Below are 17,897 nucleotides of genomic sequence, written 5' to 3' on the forward strand. Positions count from 1 at the left end.
GCCATAACATGTCATGGCTGTTTGCCCAAATCAGCAGCTATAAATGTATGTATATTGTATATACCAACACTATACGAATATTACCTGTAGTTGTATGTATCCTTCCCACTATGACAGATAGGATAGAGGGCTTTTATCCTGCCCAAAGAGCTGTGCTAATTGTAATTTTAGAGGGCCATGCTGCAGGTCCTAAGTACTGCACCCCTGCCCCCCATCTCTCCCAAAAACCTGTCAGATATAGAGCATGAAGCCCAGTTAGATGGGACTTCCAAAGGAAAGGAAATAGGGATGGTTCATCAAGGGTACTGCTGAGATCAATAAGCCTAAGAAGTTTAGGCTTAGAAAGAAGGAACAAGCTAGAGGATGAATATATTGGAGAGGACAAGATGAAATATACGGGTATTTAAATTATAGGCAGGAATGACTAAAAGGATATAGTCAAAAGTAAATGGAAATACTTAAATGTATTTGAATACAGAAAAACAAGTGCTCCATAGGTAGGTAAAGCAAGAAAAAGGGACTGAGAAAGAGTCAGAGATTCGCTGGACTAAAAAGTATCTTGAGAGAATTCAAGACAAGATTATAAACTAGCCCAGAACATTTTATTCTTTAAATCTCTGGAACAGTTTTTTTTTTTTAATTACAGTAACAAGTTCCAGAAAATAAATGTGTTGCAAAATGTATATTAAAAGATAATTAAATAGGAAGAAGAGCACACATCTAAAAATTAATCTATTGAGTCATTATGTTGGAGAATAAGGACAGTATGATAGAATTTCTGAGCATGTTTGAAAAGGGTTCCTGAGCATCACAAACTCAAGTTGCATTTTGCTCCAGTTACAATAGGATGATGATCATGCTCATGAGAATGGCTCCTGTGTCATAGTTGACCCCAGAGAGTTAGAATGACATCTTGAAAAGCTCCAGTGAAATCCACTTAGAACAGTGAGAACAGAATTCAATTTGTGAATCCTCTTTTCATTATTCCAGAGTTCACCATAACTTGGGAAGAGAAACCAGTGAGACTGGTAGACTATTTCAATACCTCTTTAATAATGCTCTGAATTTCTACAATAGTATGACAAATTACTGTGGATGTAAGATATGCAATGGTTCTTTATTCTCTCCACCATCATTAAGGCAAGGGCAGAAGTAGGGATAAAGTTTCTCCATGAAGGTGCTACTGAAGGTGTAAATGTGGGTCATAGTTTTAGCATTGTAGAAGGATACCTGCCCTCCCTCATAATCCAGGTATATGCCCACCTTGTTGAGGTTGTTAGTCAGTTTCAGACTACAGGAAGGCAAATCCAGAGCCTTTAGATCAGTTTGGTTCCGTAGCCTTAAAAGCCAGAATCCTTGCTCAGGAGTTAGAGGACAGCTGCCCTTCCGAAGGATGGATTCTCTGACGACTCCAACTGTCCATTTTGTCTTCTTTGCTACTTCTACTTCCCAGTACCACTTTCCAGATGTGAAGCCTTTTGAGCCCAGCACAGCCACACTTGAGTCAAACCTCTCTGGATCATCAGGCATTACCTGCTTAATGTCACCATGCCATACACTTGTTCGGTTTTTGGAGAGCACTAGATTTGGGTGAGCAGTTTTAGGGTCCAGAGTTAATGGAGACAGGCCTAGTAAGAAAATAAGAGAAAGCAGGGCATGGGGAAAAGGGATGAATGCAGGTTCCCATAGATAGTATTTACATAGACACCAGTGCTTTATCTCCCCATGCCATATACTCTTAGACAGGCAGGTAATTACTTATACACTTTATATTGTTTTGATATCCATGTGGCTATATTCTAGACATTTTTATATTTGTGGTAAAAATCAGACTTTACTCTGAAGCAATTATTATACTCTAATAAAAAATGCAAATAAGATAAATCTGTACTAATAAATATAAGAAAATACAAATGCTGAAAGGGTAAAGATTAGGTAAGTGGGTCCTAGGAAAGCTTTCTAAGGGCAATAAGCATTTTAGTTTTGATGTAACATCTATGAGATGTATCAGAATGCTTTGGGTAAAAAAAGGCAAAAAAGGAATGAGTTAAAAACAGTAGCTTTTATCTTCTTCTAAGACTTTTTATATTATTAGGTCTTATATTTAGTTTCTTGATACGTTTTCATTAATTTTTGCATATGATGTTAGGTAAGGGTCCATCCTCTTTCTTTTGCATGTTGCCCACAAGACTTCTCAGCACCATGTGTTGAAAATACTATCCTTTCTACTTTGAAAAGTCTTGGCAACTTGTCAAAAATCATTTGGCCATATATCAGGGTTTACTTCTGGGTGTTGTATTCTATTCTATTCTATTGGTCTTGAATAAGGGAGAAAATAGTATAACCTATCCAGGTTGATGAAGAACATAAAGAAAGACCAGGACTGAGAATTAGGAGGGCAATATAAAACAGCAGGGAGTAAAAGACAGTGTGAGAGAAGATCTTGTATTTGCGAGTTCATGGAAATAGGATCATGCTAAAACCACTAAACGCCTGCCTTTGAACAATACGGTAAATGTGCCAGCAAGAAACATAACACTTACCCATCTCTGGGAAATATAGTATGGGCATAAAGATAAACTACACACAAATATATTAAAAAGGGAAGGGTTTTCATGGTGTGAGAATATTGTGGCATTTGAAATACAATTTACTTCTGTTCTACCATTGTCTCTAAAATTTATCAAAGTGTATATACAAGCAATTCCAATTCTGGTAATGTGCTTGACAGGTTTATATATGAACTTCAGTAGAGCAGTAAATGTACATTCATAGTAGGACTGTTCCCTAAACCAAAAAACAAAACACAAAAACTGCAAAGACTAGAGTTCACTTTGTCAACACACATAAAAAAAGAAAAAAAAAAAGAAAAAAAGAAAAAAAACAGTAGCTTGCATGAGAGAGAAGATAAGGGCTTGCCCATTAGAAGCAGGTGAGACTGAGCTAACTGGCACAGAATTTAGAGGACAATGGTGATAAGTTTACATTTGGTTTAATAGACACTGGAACTTTTGAGGTCTGGAATGGTTGATGCCACTGATAATCAGAATGTGGTTCACAAACTGTGTAATTTCCAGTCTGTGACAGGATAGTACAGAATTGAGAGTAAGCTCTTAGAAACTTTCATAGAATTCTGACGGAGTAATTTTGTCAGTTGATTTTGTTAAAAAACTGGGCTTGAACTTTGTAATCTTTGTTATTTTAATTCCACTTTTTCAAGTAATTAATTTATATCATATTCTACAAACATATCAGTTTTAAAAACTGGTCCTTTATCACAGGTAATTTGACAAGTATTGGTTTAGACAAATCAATGGGCAGCAGTATAAAAAAGAATTTCTAAATGAAGAGAGATTGGAAGCATATCAGCAAGAAGGTGACAAATTCTAGATGTGAGACCATTGAACCTTGGCACAAAATTTGATACAGGAAACACAAAAACTATTGTGTGTTCACATCATGGACACAGATACAAATATGCATACATTTGTTAATGGATTTACTTATACTTGGAAGCAAGATCAATCCAGTCTATCTCTCTCTTCTCAGAAAAGCCTGAATCTTTTCCATCATCCCAAGGATTTTTTCTTTCTAACAAGAGGCTTCGAAGAATCCTGAAAATTTCCCATATAGGCTGAATCTTCTCTCTCACACAGATCCTCATCCACTTTGGGTTGTTACTTTTTCCAATGTGAGAACTAGGATTTCTTTGGAGGTAACATAAAGAATTCCTGCCAACCTTTTAAGAACCACAGTCTGCTCTCATCACCAAACCTCTGACACCTCCAGCTAGCTCAGCTGGCCCTGGCTTTGAGGGTTCCTGGGAGTCAGCTTTGCATCCCCTTTCTTCTTATGCCATGTTTAATCCAACAGTAAGTTCTGTCAGCTCCACATTTAAAATATATTCTGAGCCTACTCAGAATATATAGACAGATAACTTCCACAAATACCACTGGCTTGGAACTACTGCAATAGCTTTTTAACTGTTCTGTTTCCACTCTTGCCTTTTTGCAGCCTATTCTGCCCATAACACGATTGAGATCATCCAGTTCTCCTACTCAAAATGCTCTTATGCTTCCCATCACCCAAAGTAAAATCCAGAGTCCTTACAGAGCAAACAAGACATACATGATTTACCCACTTCTCTGACCTCATTTCCCACCACTTACCACCCCTTCGCCCCATTTAGTTTGGTCCAACCACCTTTGCCTTTTGGCTCTTCCTTGAACATACTAAGCTCATTCCTACTTCAGAGACTTTACACTTTCTAACCTTGTCCCTAAACACTCTTTTCCCATATGTTCACTCCTTCACATCATTCAGGCCTTTATTCATGCAAGTTCAATAAAATGTTAATGATAGAATCTAGGTAGGTGTAGGAGTGTTCATTGTAAAAGTCTTTAAACTTTTCAGTATGTTTAGAAATGTCCACAGTAAAACATAGGGAGAGGGGACTGTTTGCTCAGAGAGGTTTTCTCTGGCCATTCTATCTAAAATAGCATGTTCATCTGTCTATCACTGTTTGTACTCTTATCTTGCTTTATTTTCTCTCATGAATAATTATTTACTGAGTATACCATGCTTTGTTTTCTTCACAATAGTTATCACTATATGAAATTATTTACTTGTTCATTGTCTCTTCCGTTGGAGTGTAGTCTCTAGAAGGGCAGGGACCATATCTGTTTTGTTTCCTCATATATCTTCAAAATTTGGAACTGTTCCTAGGTATTCAAGTAACTATTTGTTAAACAAATAAACGAACTTCAATTAGAGTTCCATTTGAAACCTTGACACAAATTAATTTCACCATGTTTCGTATTCCTGTTATCCTTGGCATAAACGCCCAGAATGTAGACTCCTCTAATGATTTATTCTCTACTGTACTTTTATCCCCACCCTTCTATTCTTTACCTCCTCTGCCTTCACCCATGCTTCCACTGTTCCCACCCAACCCTTTCCACTCTGCCCTTTAGAACTACCTCCCTAATTATCTCTCCTGCATCCTCAGTTTACAGAATTCTCTCATCACCTCCTTAATTTAACATAAATCTGGCTGGTTCTTCCAAAAAACAAACTAACTAACTAAAAAACAGCTTCCAGAAGTTCATGAGGCTACTCATTTTCTAAATTCAGATGCCAGAGATCAGGTTGCCACCACTGCTACTTCCAGACCCATGCTCTACTCCTCATCCTCATGTAAAAAAATCACTCTTCATTTGAGGCTCTTGTCATTCCATTTCATATTTCCCTCTATCTCTATTTGATGCTATTATGTGCAAAGTTCCTGGTTATACCCCCTGCACTTTGGGTTAACCTTACTTCTCTACCCCAAATCCAGCCCATCATCTCAAGTGATTTTACTATCTTTTAGATATAGCTACTCTTCTGTTCTTGCATGTCCTTGACTTTACTGCTGGTGACTTTTGACTCCATTACATCTAAGCTGTCCATATCAATGACTATATTCTGGATCTTGTAGTCATCAGGAACTATTCATTCTCTAAAATCTTCAATTCAGATATGCCATACTCTTTATTTTTTGAGCTTTCTCACCCTCATCTCTCCCTACAACCATTACTTGACTTCATTAACATCTCAAGTCCCCTATCTCTCTTTATTATCTCTCTTTGCTTCCTGGCTTAAAATCCTTCCCTAAACAGTTAGCAGTGATAGCTTTGTTGCCAATAGCCTCAACACTTATATCCTCTTACGCTATTTCTGCAGCATCTGCCATGCAACTCTCCAACCTTGGATTTATTCAACTATTCAAATTAACACCCCAATTCCTGACCATTGCAGGAGGAAAATCACAAAATTGTGCATACAGGTACCACTACAAATTCATTATTTCCACTCTATGCTTGGCCATCAGCACTGCCCAGAACTCTTATATTTCCCAAATCAAATCCTCTCCAATTCCTCACAACGGCAATTTCAAACCTTCAGCTCCCACCTCAAACCCCTATTCCACCACTTCCCTCCTCACTCCCAGGCAGAAGACTTCATCTCCTGTTTCACAGAGAAGCTACAGTACATCTTATAGGAATCCCTCAATTCTTCCCACTCATACTGCAAACCCCACCCCACAGAATTGTTCACTTCTACCATCTTTATCTCCTCTCCAGTTTCAGAGGAAACTGTGGAAAGTCAATACCTCTCTCTGCTGTAGCTCTCACTCTTCCCTACTTCCACCAATTATTCCCTTTCTTATACTGTTGATTTCTGCCTTTCTACAGGCTGCTTCCCTTCAGCATGTTTTCCATTCATACATCTTCCCTTCATAGTGAAACTTCTCAAATGAGTGATCTATTCACTTCATTACTGCCTCATTCCAAATTACTCCTGAACCCTACACAATAACTTCTACTCATTTCACTCTTTTGAAATTGGCCTTGCCAAAGTCACCAGTTGTTGTTTAAAATATCTCTTTTCCAGTCATTTTCTAAATTGATCTTTGCATTTGGCGTGAATGACCATTCCCTTCTCTTTGACAGTCTCTTTGTTTTAGATTCCATGTGGACTTCATTTCCTGGTTTTTCTTTTATTTCTGTTGCCAGAATTCCTCCGTCTCTTCTGAGGCTTCATTGACCTTCATCTGTTGTTATTCTCTATAACATGCTCTCTCTTTGACTGTATGTTTTCAGTTTCCTTAGGAAATCTCATTTACATGAATAGCTTCAGCTACCCTGACTCTATATTGATTATTCCAGCCCTGGCCTCCCTCCTAAGCCCCTGTTAGAATAATTACCCATTTGAATATATTCACTTAGTTGTCGTGTAGGTCAACACAACATGGCCAAAACTGAACTCATCAGCACCCTCCAAAATCTGCATCTCCTGTATTTCCATCCTTGACATCCTTACCACCAGTTACTGTCCTGTATATTTCAGCTCCAGGAATTCTGCCTCCAGAATCTATTCTTTATTTTCCATTCCCATTCCCATGCCTCTGGCTTACATCTTAATAATTTTTCACCTAGAGGGTTGCTACAGACTCTAACTTGGTCTTCTAGCCTTTCCTGAGGAGCAGAAACTATGTCTTTTATTTCCATATCCTTGGAGCCCAACTTAATGCTTAGCATGTAGTAGGCCCTCTAGAAGAGAGTGTTGAATGAATGAGTGAACTTTGGTGATATTTTACTAATACACACAAAACTAAAGGAAATATATTAAAATATTTTAAGTTAAACAATTCCCTACACTGGAATACATGAATAGCCATATTGTCCATGGTTGCTTTTTCACTGCAGTGGCATAGTTAAGTACTTTCAACAAAGACCAAACAGCCCACAAAGCCTAAAATATTTACTGTCTGACCCTTTACAGAAAAAGTATCAGCCCCTATCCTAAAGCAACAGCCTCATTTATAAGGCAGGAAAGAAGAAAATAGGAATCTGCAGAATAAGCAAAGGCCTAGAAATAAGGAGTATAAAGTATATTTTACCAAGGTTTGACCATGGTGCATTATTATTAAAATAGCCATCTATTAAATAAATCCCATTTGATTTTCTTAAATGTAAAATTATACCAAAAAGAAAAAAATCAGTTTGTGCTTTAAATGATTGCTAAAAGTGAAATTTGCTTTTACAGGCAAAGAATACAAGAAGAAAAACACTGTGATCCTGAGACAGCTAGAATTTGCAGGGTAGAGTAACACAGAGGAGGGAGCTGTACATAGACTTTCAAACATCTACAAAGGGATTCCCTCAAGGCTGTGGCTGAATATTGCCACATGCGTGCAGTGAAACTCATTAAGTCCAGAGAGAAAATCTCCAGAAAGCAGTAGGCCTAATAATTTCTAGAGCTCACACAAGACTGGGAATAGTTTTCAATCCTGTCAGCCAGAATGGAAAAATGTTATAGTATGTAGAACATCAGAGTACTCAGAAGGTTAATACCTTAGAAAATTGGCAAAGTTAACCCTAGATTAAAGGCTGCTCTTGAACCACTCTAACAAAGCTTAAAGGCTCAGCAAAGCTTAGAGTGTCAAAAGGAACAAAGTTATTTCAAATAACTTCACTAAATGCCAAAGTTAAATCCATAGAGCTTAAAGGATTACAACAAAATTCAGCAAATAGCAGTGTAAAACTGATCACATTTGGCAGCCAGAAGAGACAAATCTCCCATGCAGAATTCCAAATAATTTATGTAGATACTCCACCCTCAAGGAGGAGGGAGCATAACTACCCACTCCTTAAGTGTGGGCTGCACATAGTAACTTGCTTCCAAAGTATACAGTATGGAAAAGGGAGGGGGGAATAACTTTACAGTGGAGAAACTTGACAAACACTACCTCAGCTAGGTGATGAAAGCCAACATCAACAGTCGTAAATTATGTTGACAGTATGTATGCTTGATATGATGTGATGAAAATGGCACTTTAACTCTGTGGTCTTCCTCTCAATAACTCATAACGCTGGTCTTATCATGAGAAAATCATCAGACAAATTGCAATAATGTGGCATCCTACAAAATACATGACCAGTATTCCTCAAAACTGTCAGAGTCATCAAAAAACAAGGAAAGTCTGAGAAACTGTCACAGCCAAGAAGAGCTTAACGAAACATGACAACTAAATGTAATGTGGAACCTTAGATGTGATCCTGGAATAGAAAAATGACATTAGGTAAAAAAACAAGGAAATCTAAAGAAACTATTGACTTTAGTTAATAGTAATGTATTAGTATTGATTCATTAATTATAAATCATGTATCACACTAAATATAAGATAATAATAATATAAACTAGGAATGAGGTATACAAGAACTCTCTGTACTATCTTTTCAATTTTTCTGTAAATCTAAAAGTATTCTAAAAAAATTAAGTCAATTAAAAATTTTAAAAAATACCAGCCATGCAAAGCAGCAGGAAAATATGACCTACAGTCTCAAGAAAACTCAAGCAATAACAACATGTTGGAAATTACAATAGTGGTGGAATTAGCAGACAAAGACATTAAAACAGCTATTATATATATCTTCCATTTGCATGAGAATGTAGATGAAACAAGAACATGGTAAGGAGAGAAACTGAAGATATAAAAAGACCCAACTTTTTGAAGAAATGAAATGTATCTGAAATGAAAAACATCTTGTACAGGATTAACAGAAGATTAGACAGTGCAGATGAAAAGATGAGAGAACTTGAATAGCAATAGAAGCTATTCAGAATGAAGCACAGAAAGAAAAAAGGCTAACAAATGCTGAACATCAATGACAAGTGAGACAATTTTAGGTGGTCTAACATATGTAAAATTAGAGTTCCAGAAGGAGAGAAGAAAAGGTGGATAGGTAAAAAAAACTCTTGAAGAAATAATAGCTGACATTTTCACAAACTTGGTGAAAACAATAAACCCATTGAGCCAAGAAACTCAATGAACCACAAACTAAATAAATAAAAAGAAAACACACCAAGACCCAGCATAATCAAACTGGTGGAAACAAGTGACAAAAAAAGTAAATCTTACAAGGAGAAAAGAGATAGTACATACAGAGAAATGAATATAAAAATGATAATAGACATCTCATCAGAAACTATACAAGTGAGAAAACAATGGAGTGACTTTTTATATTAGTGAAAAGAAGTCCATTAACCCAGAATTCTATATGAGGGAATATATCTTTCAAAAAAATAAGGTAAAATAAAACTGTGGTGGTATCCAAACATTATCAAGAGAAAACCCAATATGTAGTGAAAGATGAAAAAAATGACATAAAAATGGAGATTGATATTAAGAGAAACAAAAAGAGTCTTCTAGATCAGCGTGGACAGTACTCCATATGGATGAACCAGAGGCCAAAGGGGGGGGAAAAAAAAAGCTGAAGGCAAAGCGAAAGAAAGAAAAGGGGGAAAGCAAAGCAAAAGCAGTAAAGGCAGTGAAGGGTTTGGCCTGGTAGACTCTTAAAAACTTGAAAAATGTCACATGGGATAGATCTTTGATTAGAATGTATACATTAGTTTCAGCTTCCACCAAATGAAAACTTTATTTCCATATTTTAACTTGGCCTTTTTCAATTTAAACCCAGCATAACTTCTCAAATTTGTTTTGGGAACTTCAATAAAGTCTCTTTTTTGATGGAGTTAAAAAAAATCAAAAAGATCGACATTATCAAGTTTTAGCAAGGATTTGGAGAAACTGGGACTCTCATCCACTGGAGGTGGCAATTAAGATGGTACCACCACTTAAGAAAAAAATGTGATAGTTTCTTATAGTTAAGCATATACCTAACATACAACCTAGCAATCCCATCACTAGATATTTACCCTAAAGAAATTAAAACACAAAGATTTGTAAACAAATGTTCAGGCAAGTTTATTCATACTAGCCATAAACTAGAAACTACCCAAATGTCCATCAGTTGGTGAATGACTAAGCAAATTGTGATGTATCCATAAAATACAGTGATTGATACATGCAACAACATAGGTGAATCTCAAAAAGCATTTTGCTAAGTGAAAAAAACCAAACAGAAAAGATTACATAATGTATGGTTCCACTTATATGAGATTTTAGGAAAGACAACTAAAGTGAAATAAAGTAGATCAGTGTCAGTGGCTGAGGCTAGAAGAAAAGGATTGACTGCGAAGGGGTATGCGGGAACTTGCTGGGATGACAGAAATTTTCTATATCTTGATTTTGGAGATATTTACATAAGTGTATACATTTGTCAAACTCATCAAGTTGTACTTTACAATTGGTGAATTTTATTCTGTGTTAATTATACCTCAGTACTGATTTTTTTCAGTGTCAGTTACCTGGAAAAATTAACAAGGATAGATTTGTGATTTTCATTAAATCAGTAACTACAAATAATAATGAGTCTATATGAAGTCCAGAAAAAACTTTATTTTGAGCTTTATTTCTGTAACGATTTTTATTTAGAACTTTATTTTATGTTCTTGAAATGTCATTTGTGTTCTTTTGTCCTGCTCAGTTTTTTGGTATCTGCAGGATGACAAAAACTTAGTGTTCTTATTAGGCACATCTATTGCAATAATTGGTTTTCTTTTGAAGCACTTAAGATCTCTAAGCAGTCTCCTAAGATGAGATACTCCATGTTACGAACATCAAGCACAAGAGGAACTGTATTCATACACATGATGAGTATGTACAGTAACCTCCTCCTCCAGGGCAGAGATGCCTTAGGGACTTATATAGCTGTTTTAGAAAAACATTAAAATATTGGTTGTCACATTTGATAGAACAATCCAACAAAATCGTAGGCTGAGAAGTAATTCGGACATCAGACTCTGTTTACCAGTACAAAGTCATAAATTCTTAGATGACGGTAAGAGAAGAAATTCAGTCATACCAACTAGCCTTCTTTTGGCTAAACTTCACCCCTCCCTCTGTCCAGACGCTAACGTACTATTTAGGGCCACAGAAGACGTCCCACAGATGAAACATAAAGTGAGAGCCCCAGGAACAAATAACTACTATCCACTGATACCTGGAGAGAGAGTGGACTGCATTTCCCTCCACATCATATACTGGATGGGACCTCTGAACAGGCCTGGGTTCAGCTTTCTGGAGATAAGCTCTCTGGGTGTCAGCACCCTCATTCCTTGCTCCAAGCTGCAGGGGACATAAATCATTTATTCTTAGACCTCCTCCAGGGACTGAAGGAAGGGTATTAATACCACACGGAAACACTTACCTATCCAAGAGAGGTGTGATGTCCTAGGAGAGGAAAGGAGAAATAGAAAGGTTAGATGCCTGTTCATCAGCTCCAGAAATTTCTTTGGTCATACAGGCCACCACCAGAATTTGATGGTCAAAACTGCGCTCCTATGCAGATGGTCCCCATCCCATTGCCACCAACTCCTCTCATCCTCCATATGCCTTTTCTGATCTTCATCCTTCACCTATCCCAGGATAAACTGGCTGACTTTGCTCTGATTTTCTAGAGTTCGCTTTTACAGGAAACAAGAAAGAAATTAAGGTTAAGCTGTTTTTACCTACACTGCCACATAGTCTCAGGAGAAAAACACAATAGGTATTCCAACCCCAAGGCCACTTTTCCTTACTCTGGCTAATTAAGCTTCTGAGCACTGAGGTAGTAACCAATGCCACTTTAGAGGTGAAGCCTGAGGAAGCAGAAATTGACCAATAGCTTTTCAAACAGGTCAATTTATGATTGCTGAGAGCCAGTAAAAGATACAACTTAGGTGGCAACATTCTTACTTTTGAGAAATAAAGCTTCAAATTTCTTTATGGAGAAATATTAAAACATGCTGGTTTTAATGGCATTTTATTATCTTCTTTTCTAAGAGTGTGAAAGTAAAGCTTAAAACTGAGTATAAGGTAAAAGCAGCCTCCTGCTTTTCTCCCAAGGAATCTTAAAAGCACTACAGCAGTTTTTTTACCCTCCTGCAGGGGAAAATCTGCTTCTACATCCTTTCCAACCCTCTTTCCCCCTCTATTGTACCCATAGTCATGTTGGTATGGAGTCTCACTTTGAGAAAGTCGAAGGAGTTCTGCTGTTCCATCCGTGCCTGGATGCTCACCAACATCTCCTTGGCTAGGAGGCACTGTTCTTGAATGTGGCTCAGATTCAGCTCCATCTCCTCATTCAAGGCTTTCCCCTCTTCTCGGAGCTCATTTAAAGCGTCCTTTTCTTTGCTGTGCAGGAACTGATGCAGCTTTAGAAACTCCAAGGAGATGTGTTGCTGCAGATGTAGCTTGTTTTCCTGGAAAACTCCATGATTATCACCATGGTAATTACTGAGATTAACACTTGGGGATGGGGGCCCACACCACTAACACTCACACAACTTGGGAAATACTATAACAGGAAAATGCATGCAAATGGCTGAGTATCAACATTCAACTGTACTAAAAGGAGCCCTTTGGGAGACTTACTCTGTCTTTCCCAGCTAGTTTAATAGTTCAGCACGAAATAGTCAAAAGTCATCCTAGGTTCCTATTGCAGTACTGAGGTGGGAACCAATGCCATATTAAATAAGACCATGGGGTTAATCAAACATTTTTAAATGAATGATAATTCCCTTTTATCCAGAAGTACAAACCAATATCTACCAAGTGATGCTGTTAGACTGGGTCCATATGAGGCTGGAAGAACTGTCCTTTTTTAAGAAATCAGAACTGGGGAGATGCCATTCCTGCTGCCAGGACAATATAGAAGAAGCAAGAGATGGGCAATGTCTGAAGCACTGAAATTGATAACTGCTACACTGGCATCTCTTTTCTTAGGTGACCTCAACATCCTCATGGGTATGTCATCTGACATCCTGGCTTCTCAGTTCCTCATCATCATTTCTAGTGATTTTTACCTTTATCTACTCGTTCTTTTAGTCACATTGAGGATTTTATCATCCCCAGCAATTGTACCGTCTCTAAAATTGCTTTTTATGCTCACTTACTCAGGTACCCCTATTGCAACAGTTATTGGGTCTCATTGAAACTTTCTGTTCATTGACCCCTTCATTTCCATTCATCACCTTTTCTCTCTTCATGTCCCCTATTATCCAGCTTACATTCTATGGTCAATCATTATAATTGCACTCTTAAAATAGTCTTAACTCTCACTGTCCTCTAGGTCAGACTTTTCCATTTTTCCTTTTACCTATTTCACCACTATCTCTCAGTCTTATTTGTTGGTTCTGTCTCCTCTAACCAAGCTCTAAATATTAGATTATTTGATATTCTGCCCTGGGCTCTTTCCCCTTCTCATTCTACACTCTCTTTCTAGGTAATAGCCTCTCCTCTCACAACTTTAAATACAATCTATATGCTGACTTCTTATTTTCATCCTAGAGCAACTTCTGAGCTCCAGATTCCTATATCCAACTGTCTATTTGATATCATCACTCACCTCTCACATCTAATCAATCACCACATGCAGGTAATTTTTATTTCCAAAGCATATGCTGAAGCTATTTATTTCTTTTGATCTCTACTGCCTTTCTAGTCCAAGCCATCATCATTCTCTGGGATCACTGCCACAGCCCTCTGCTAACTATTATCCTTGTCATTGTCTTTCTCCAATCCATACTCCACACAGCCACCAGACTGATGCTTTCAAAATGAGATGAAGCCATGTCCTATTTAAACCCTTTAATGACTTCTCATTATTCACAGGATGAAGTTCAGAATTCCTAACATTATCTACAAGGGCCTACATGATTGGCCCCATATCTGCCTTTTCAGTCTCATCTTGCTTACCATGATCCAGCTTAATTGGCCTTCTCTCTGTTTAACATAGCAACTAACTTCCTGTCTCAGAAATTTTCCGTATGCTCTTTCCTCTTCACAGAACATTTTCCAGGCAATTTCCTTCATATTCACCTCACCCAGTTCACTTGGCTAAGGATAACACTTACCCTTTCAATTCTCAATTTTTAATAAGTGGCTTCTTCAAAGAACACCCAGTCTAGATTAGATTCTCCATTTATATGCTCTAATATACCCTATATTTTCATTTATAGTAGTTACCACAGTTGTTGTTTTATTGTTATTGGTGGGATTGTTTAATTAACATCTATCTCCCACCATGGTAGGAATATAGTGTCTAGTATAATACCTCACCCACTCAATAAATATTTGTTGAATGAATGAATGTTGACTGTAATAGCTGAACTAGGAGCTCTTACAACAAGAACAAGATCCTCTTGAGACATCATTTCCATCTATCCTTCTTCTTTCCCTCATTGTACATATTTCTTCTTCCAGATGCCAAATGCCAGAGAAGACACCCCTCTATAGAATAATTAATGAAGAAACAGAACTCCCAGTTTATTCCCCCAACCTAGGAACTGATTTGCCAAGTCTCTTAACCATTAAGCTCCTGTGAAGTTGAAAGTATAAGCAATAGTTTTATTTAGTTTTAGGGAAGCTAGGAAAGATCAAATCAGATGAGAAAAGCCAGCAATCTGAGAGACCTTGGTTCAAAGGTGCCTGGTATGTAAAGGTACCTTTCCACCCACATAGCTGAAGTTACAAGGAGGGTATATTCCGGTTGTATCTCATAACCCCTCTACCCTGCTCCTCACCTTGTGAGCAGCAATAGCATCTTTCTGCATGTTCCTCAGGGACTGAAGTTCCTTCAGGGTTGCCTCCAGTTGACCCTGATGGATGGTAAGCTCCTCCTGGGAATACCATATAGAATTAACCCATGGTAATTGAGAGATAAAGGGCCATAAGGGACATCTCCCCCAAAGCCCCAGGGTGTCAGGGGGAAAAAAAGGAAGCTCTTGCTACAAAAGTTTCCTTTACCCTGTATCGTAATTCCTGTCTCTTCCAAAAATTGTGAGGAAAATTACAAGCAGCAGAAAAACTTAGTTTTATCCTCTTATTAGCTAACTTCAGGGGTTTGAAGAAGATAACAGAGCTCTATATATTTTCTACTCTAGTTACACTGTTCTCACTATCTATACTTTTACTTGCATTGTTCTCACTTAAAACACTCATTTCTTCCTTCTGCCCATCCAAATTCAAATAATTTTCCAGTTCAAACTTTCTTTCACCATGCCTCTCCTGACTGTTTCAGTTTTCTCTAATCTCCTCTGAAATTCTAAACGTTTGTGAATTACAAATGTGACAAAAATTTAGCTCACAACAGTAGACTATCTTATATTGCTTTAGTGGTTTTATTCATTTTAAACTTGACTAAATTTCAAGACTTTTATAACAAAAGCAGTATCTTATATGTCCATATTCTGTACAGTGTCTAGTAGAATGCTGTCGTGGCAGGGTTTGGGTAAATATTTGATTGACTGAGGGAGTAGACCAGAGCTCCTTCACTGCTTTCCTATAATTGGCAACTATAGAAAAAGAACTTTGCAAGATATGTTGTATTTTCTGAGCACTCTGAGCTTTCTAGTAATCATCTGAATAAAGGGGTGGTATTGGAAGAGAGAAGAAGTCCAACAAAAGATTTTTCCCAGCCTTACTAAGGAATTGCTCAAGATTGCTCAAGACCCAGGGCTCACCCACCGTGAAGAAATGGACAGCATCAGAGATCTGCAGGAATTCTTTAGACTGCCCCACAGACAATCGAGCATCTTTGCATTGAAAGCATATCAGTTTCCCGTCTGGCTTACTGAATAGTTTCAGGTTCTCTCCATGCTCTGGGCACTGTGGATGGCCCTTGAGTAGGGGTAGCTTCTTAATCTTCTCTACCAGCTTCTCCAGTACAAGGTTAAATGTACAGTTGCTGTATTGACATAGCATCTTACACTCAGGACAGAATGTTTCTTTTGCTTGCTGCTTCCAAAAGTTTTGGATACAAGACTGACAGAAGTTGTGGCCACAGCTTAGCATCAGTGGATCACGAAACCAATCATTACACAGTGGGCAGTGTAACTCCATAGTAATATCTTGTATCTGCGCTTTAGAGGGTATCTGAGTGATAAAATCATTCACTTCAACGTAGTTGTCTGGGTCAATGTTGACGGAGGGGTTGGAAGATACCTTTGGAAAAGAACAGCTAAAATGAGTTTTTCTTTCTTATTGCCCATTTCAGCATTCCAGGATAGTGGGCTCTATTCCTAAAGGAGCTGAGAATTGGTGCAGTCAGAGTAAAAGCACCATAATCTCTTCTTTGAAAATGATCAATAAATTCATTGTTATCTAACATCATAGTTTATTACTACTCCCAACATTATTAAACTTTAATAGAGAACCAAGGCAGAAGAAGAAAGAGTACTGAATCAAAGAAATGTATTTCATTGTACATCACTTCTTTCACCCACTTTCTCTGTGTTTCAGTTGAAAGTTTTACTTCCAACTTCTGTTCTACTAGTTATTACCTTTTGGGGTTTTTTTGTTTTCTGGAAGTCATATGCAAAGAATTGGAAGATCAGTCAAGATTCCTCAGTCAATGGCATAATATCACCAACCATAATATCATCCAGGCCCTCCACCCATCCTTTTTAAAAAACACATTACAGAAATAACATTTATACAGAAAAATGCAGAATCATAAGTGTACAGCTCAATAACTTTTTACAAAATGAACACATCTGTGTAATCATCACCCCAATCAAGAAATATTTTCAGCATCCCAGAAGCTCCCCATACGCCTGCTTCAAGTCACTATCCCTCATCAAGGCTGACCCCCATCCTGACTTCCAACACTATACATTAGTTTTGCCTGTTTTTGAATTTTATATAAATGCAGCCATGCAATATATACTCTTTTGTTGTTGGCTTCTTTGGTCAACATTATATTTGTGCAATTTATTCATATTGTTCTATATAGTTGTGGTCCATTCATCCTCGTTGCTGTATAGTATCCATTGTGTAAATATACCATAATTTATTTCTCCATTCTACTGTTGATAGACTTTTAGGTAATTACCAGTGTGGAGCTATTATAAATAGTGTTGCTGAGAACATTCCCGCTCATGTTCTTTGGTGAAAAAATGTTATATACAGACATACCTTGGAGATGTTGCAGGTTGGGTTCCATACCACCACAATAAAGTGAATATCACAGTAAAGTGAGTAACACAAAATTTTTGGTTTTCCAGTGCATATAAAAGTTATTACTGTAGTCTATTACATGTGCAATAACATGGTATCTAAAAAATGCACATACCTTAGTTAAAAAATACTTTATTGCTAAAATATGCTAACCATCATCTGAGCCTTCAGCGAGTGGTAATCTTTTTGCTAGTGGAGAGTCTTGCCTTGATGTTGACAGCTGATCAGGGTGGTGGTTGCTGAAGGCTGGGGTGGCTATGGCAGTTTCTTAGAATAAGACAACAATGAAGTTTTCTGCATCGATTGACTCTTCCTTTCATGAATGATTTCTCTTTAGAATGCAATGCTGTTTGATAGCATTTTACCCACAGTAGAACTTCTTTCAAAATTGGAGTCAGTCCTCTCAAACCTTGCCAATGCTTTATCAACTAATTTTATGTAATATTCTAAA

At 37.5% G+C, this 17,897-nt stretch overlaps 1 protein-coding gene across 1 annotated transcript; it reads right to left on the minus strand.

Annotated features, from left to right (window-relative positions):
- Positions 1 to 1,086: 1,086 nt before the first annotated feature.
- TRIM69 (tripartite motif containing 69) lies at positions 1,087 to 16,301 on the minus strand. The gene is made up of 5 exons (XM_059915562.1): positions 15,956 to 16,301; positions 12,457 to 12,690; positions 11,658 to 11,680; positions 11,451 to 11,575; positions 1,087 to 1,628 (listed from the first exon to the last, which is right to left on the minus strand). Exons 1-5 carry the CDS (start codon positions 16,280 to 16,282, stop codon positions 1,087 to 1,089), a joined length of 1,251 nt encoding a protein of 416 aa, XP_059771545.1. The 5' UTR covers positions 16,283 to 16,301.
- Between the last annotated feature and the right edge of the window lie 1,596 nt (positions 16,302 to 17,897).

The sequence above is a fragment of the Balaenoptera ricei genome, chromosome 2 (assembly GCF_028023285.1).
Source record: "Balaenoptera ricei isolate mBalRic1 chromosome 2, mBalRic1.hap2, whole genome shotgun sequence".
Classification (NCBI taxonomy): domain Eukaryota; kingdom Metazoa; phylum Chordata; class Mammalia; order Artiodactyla; family Balaenopteridae; genus Balaenoptera; species Balaenoptera ricei.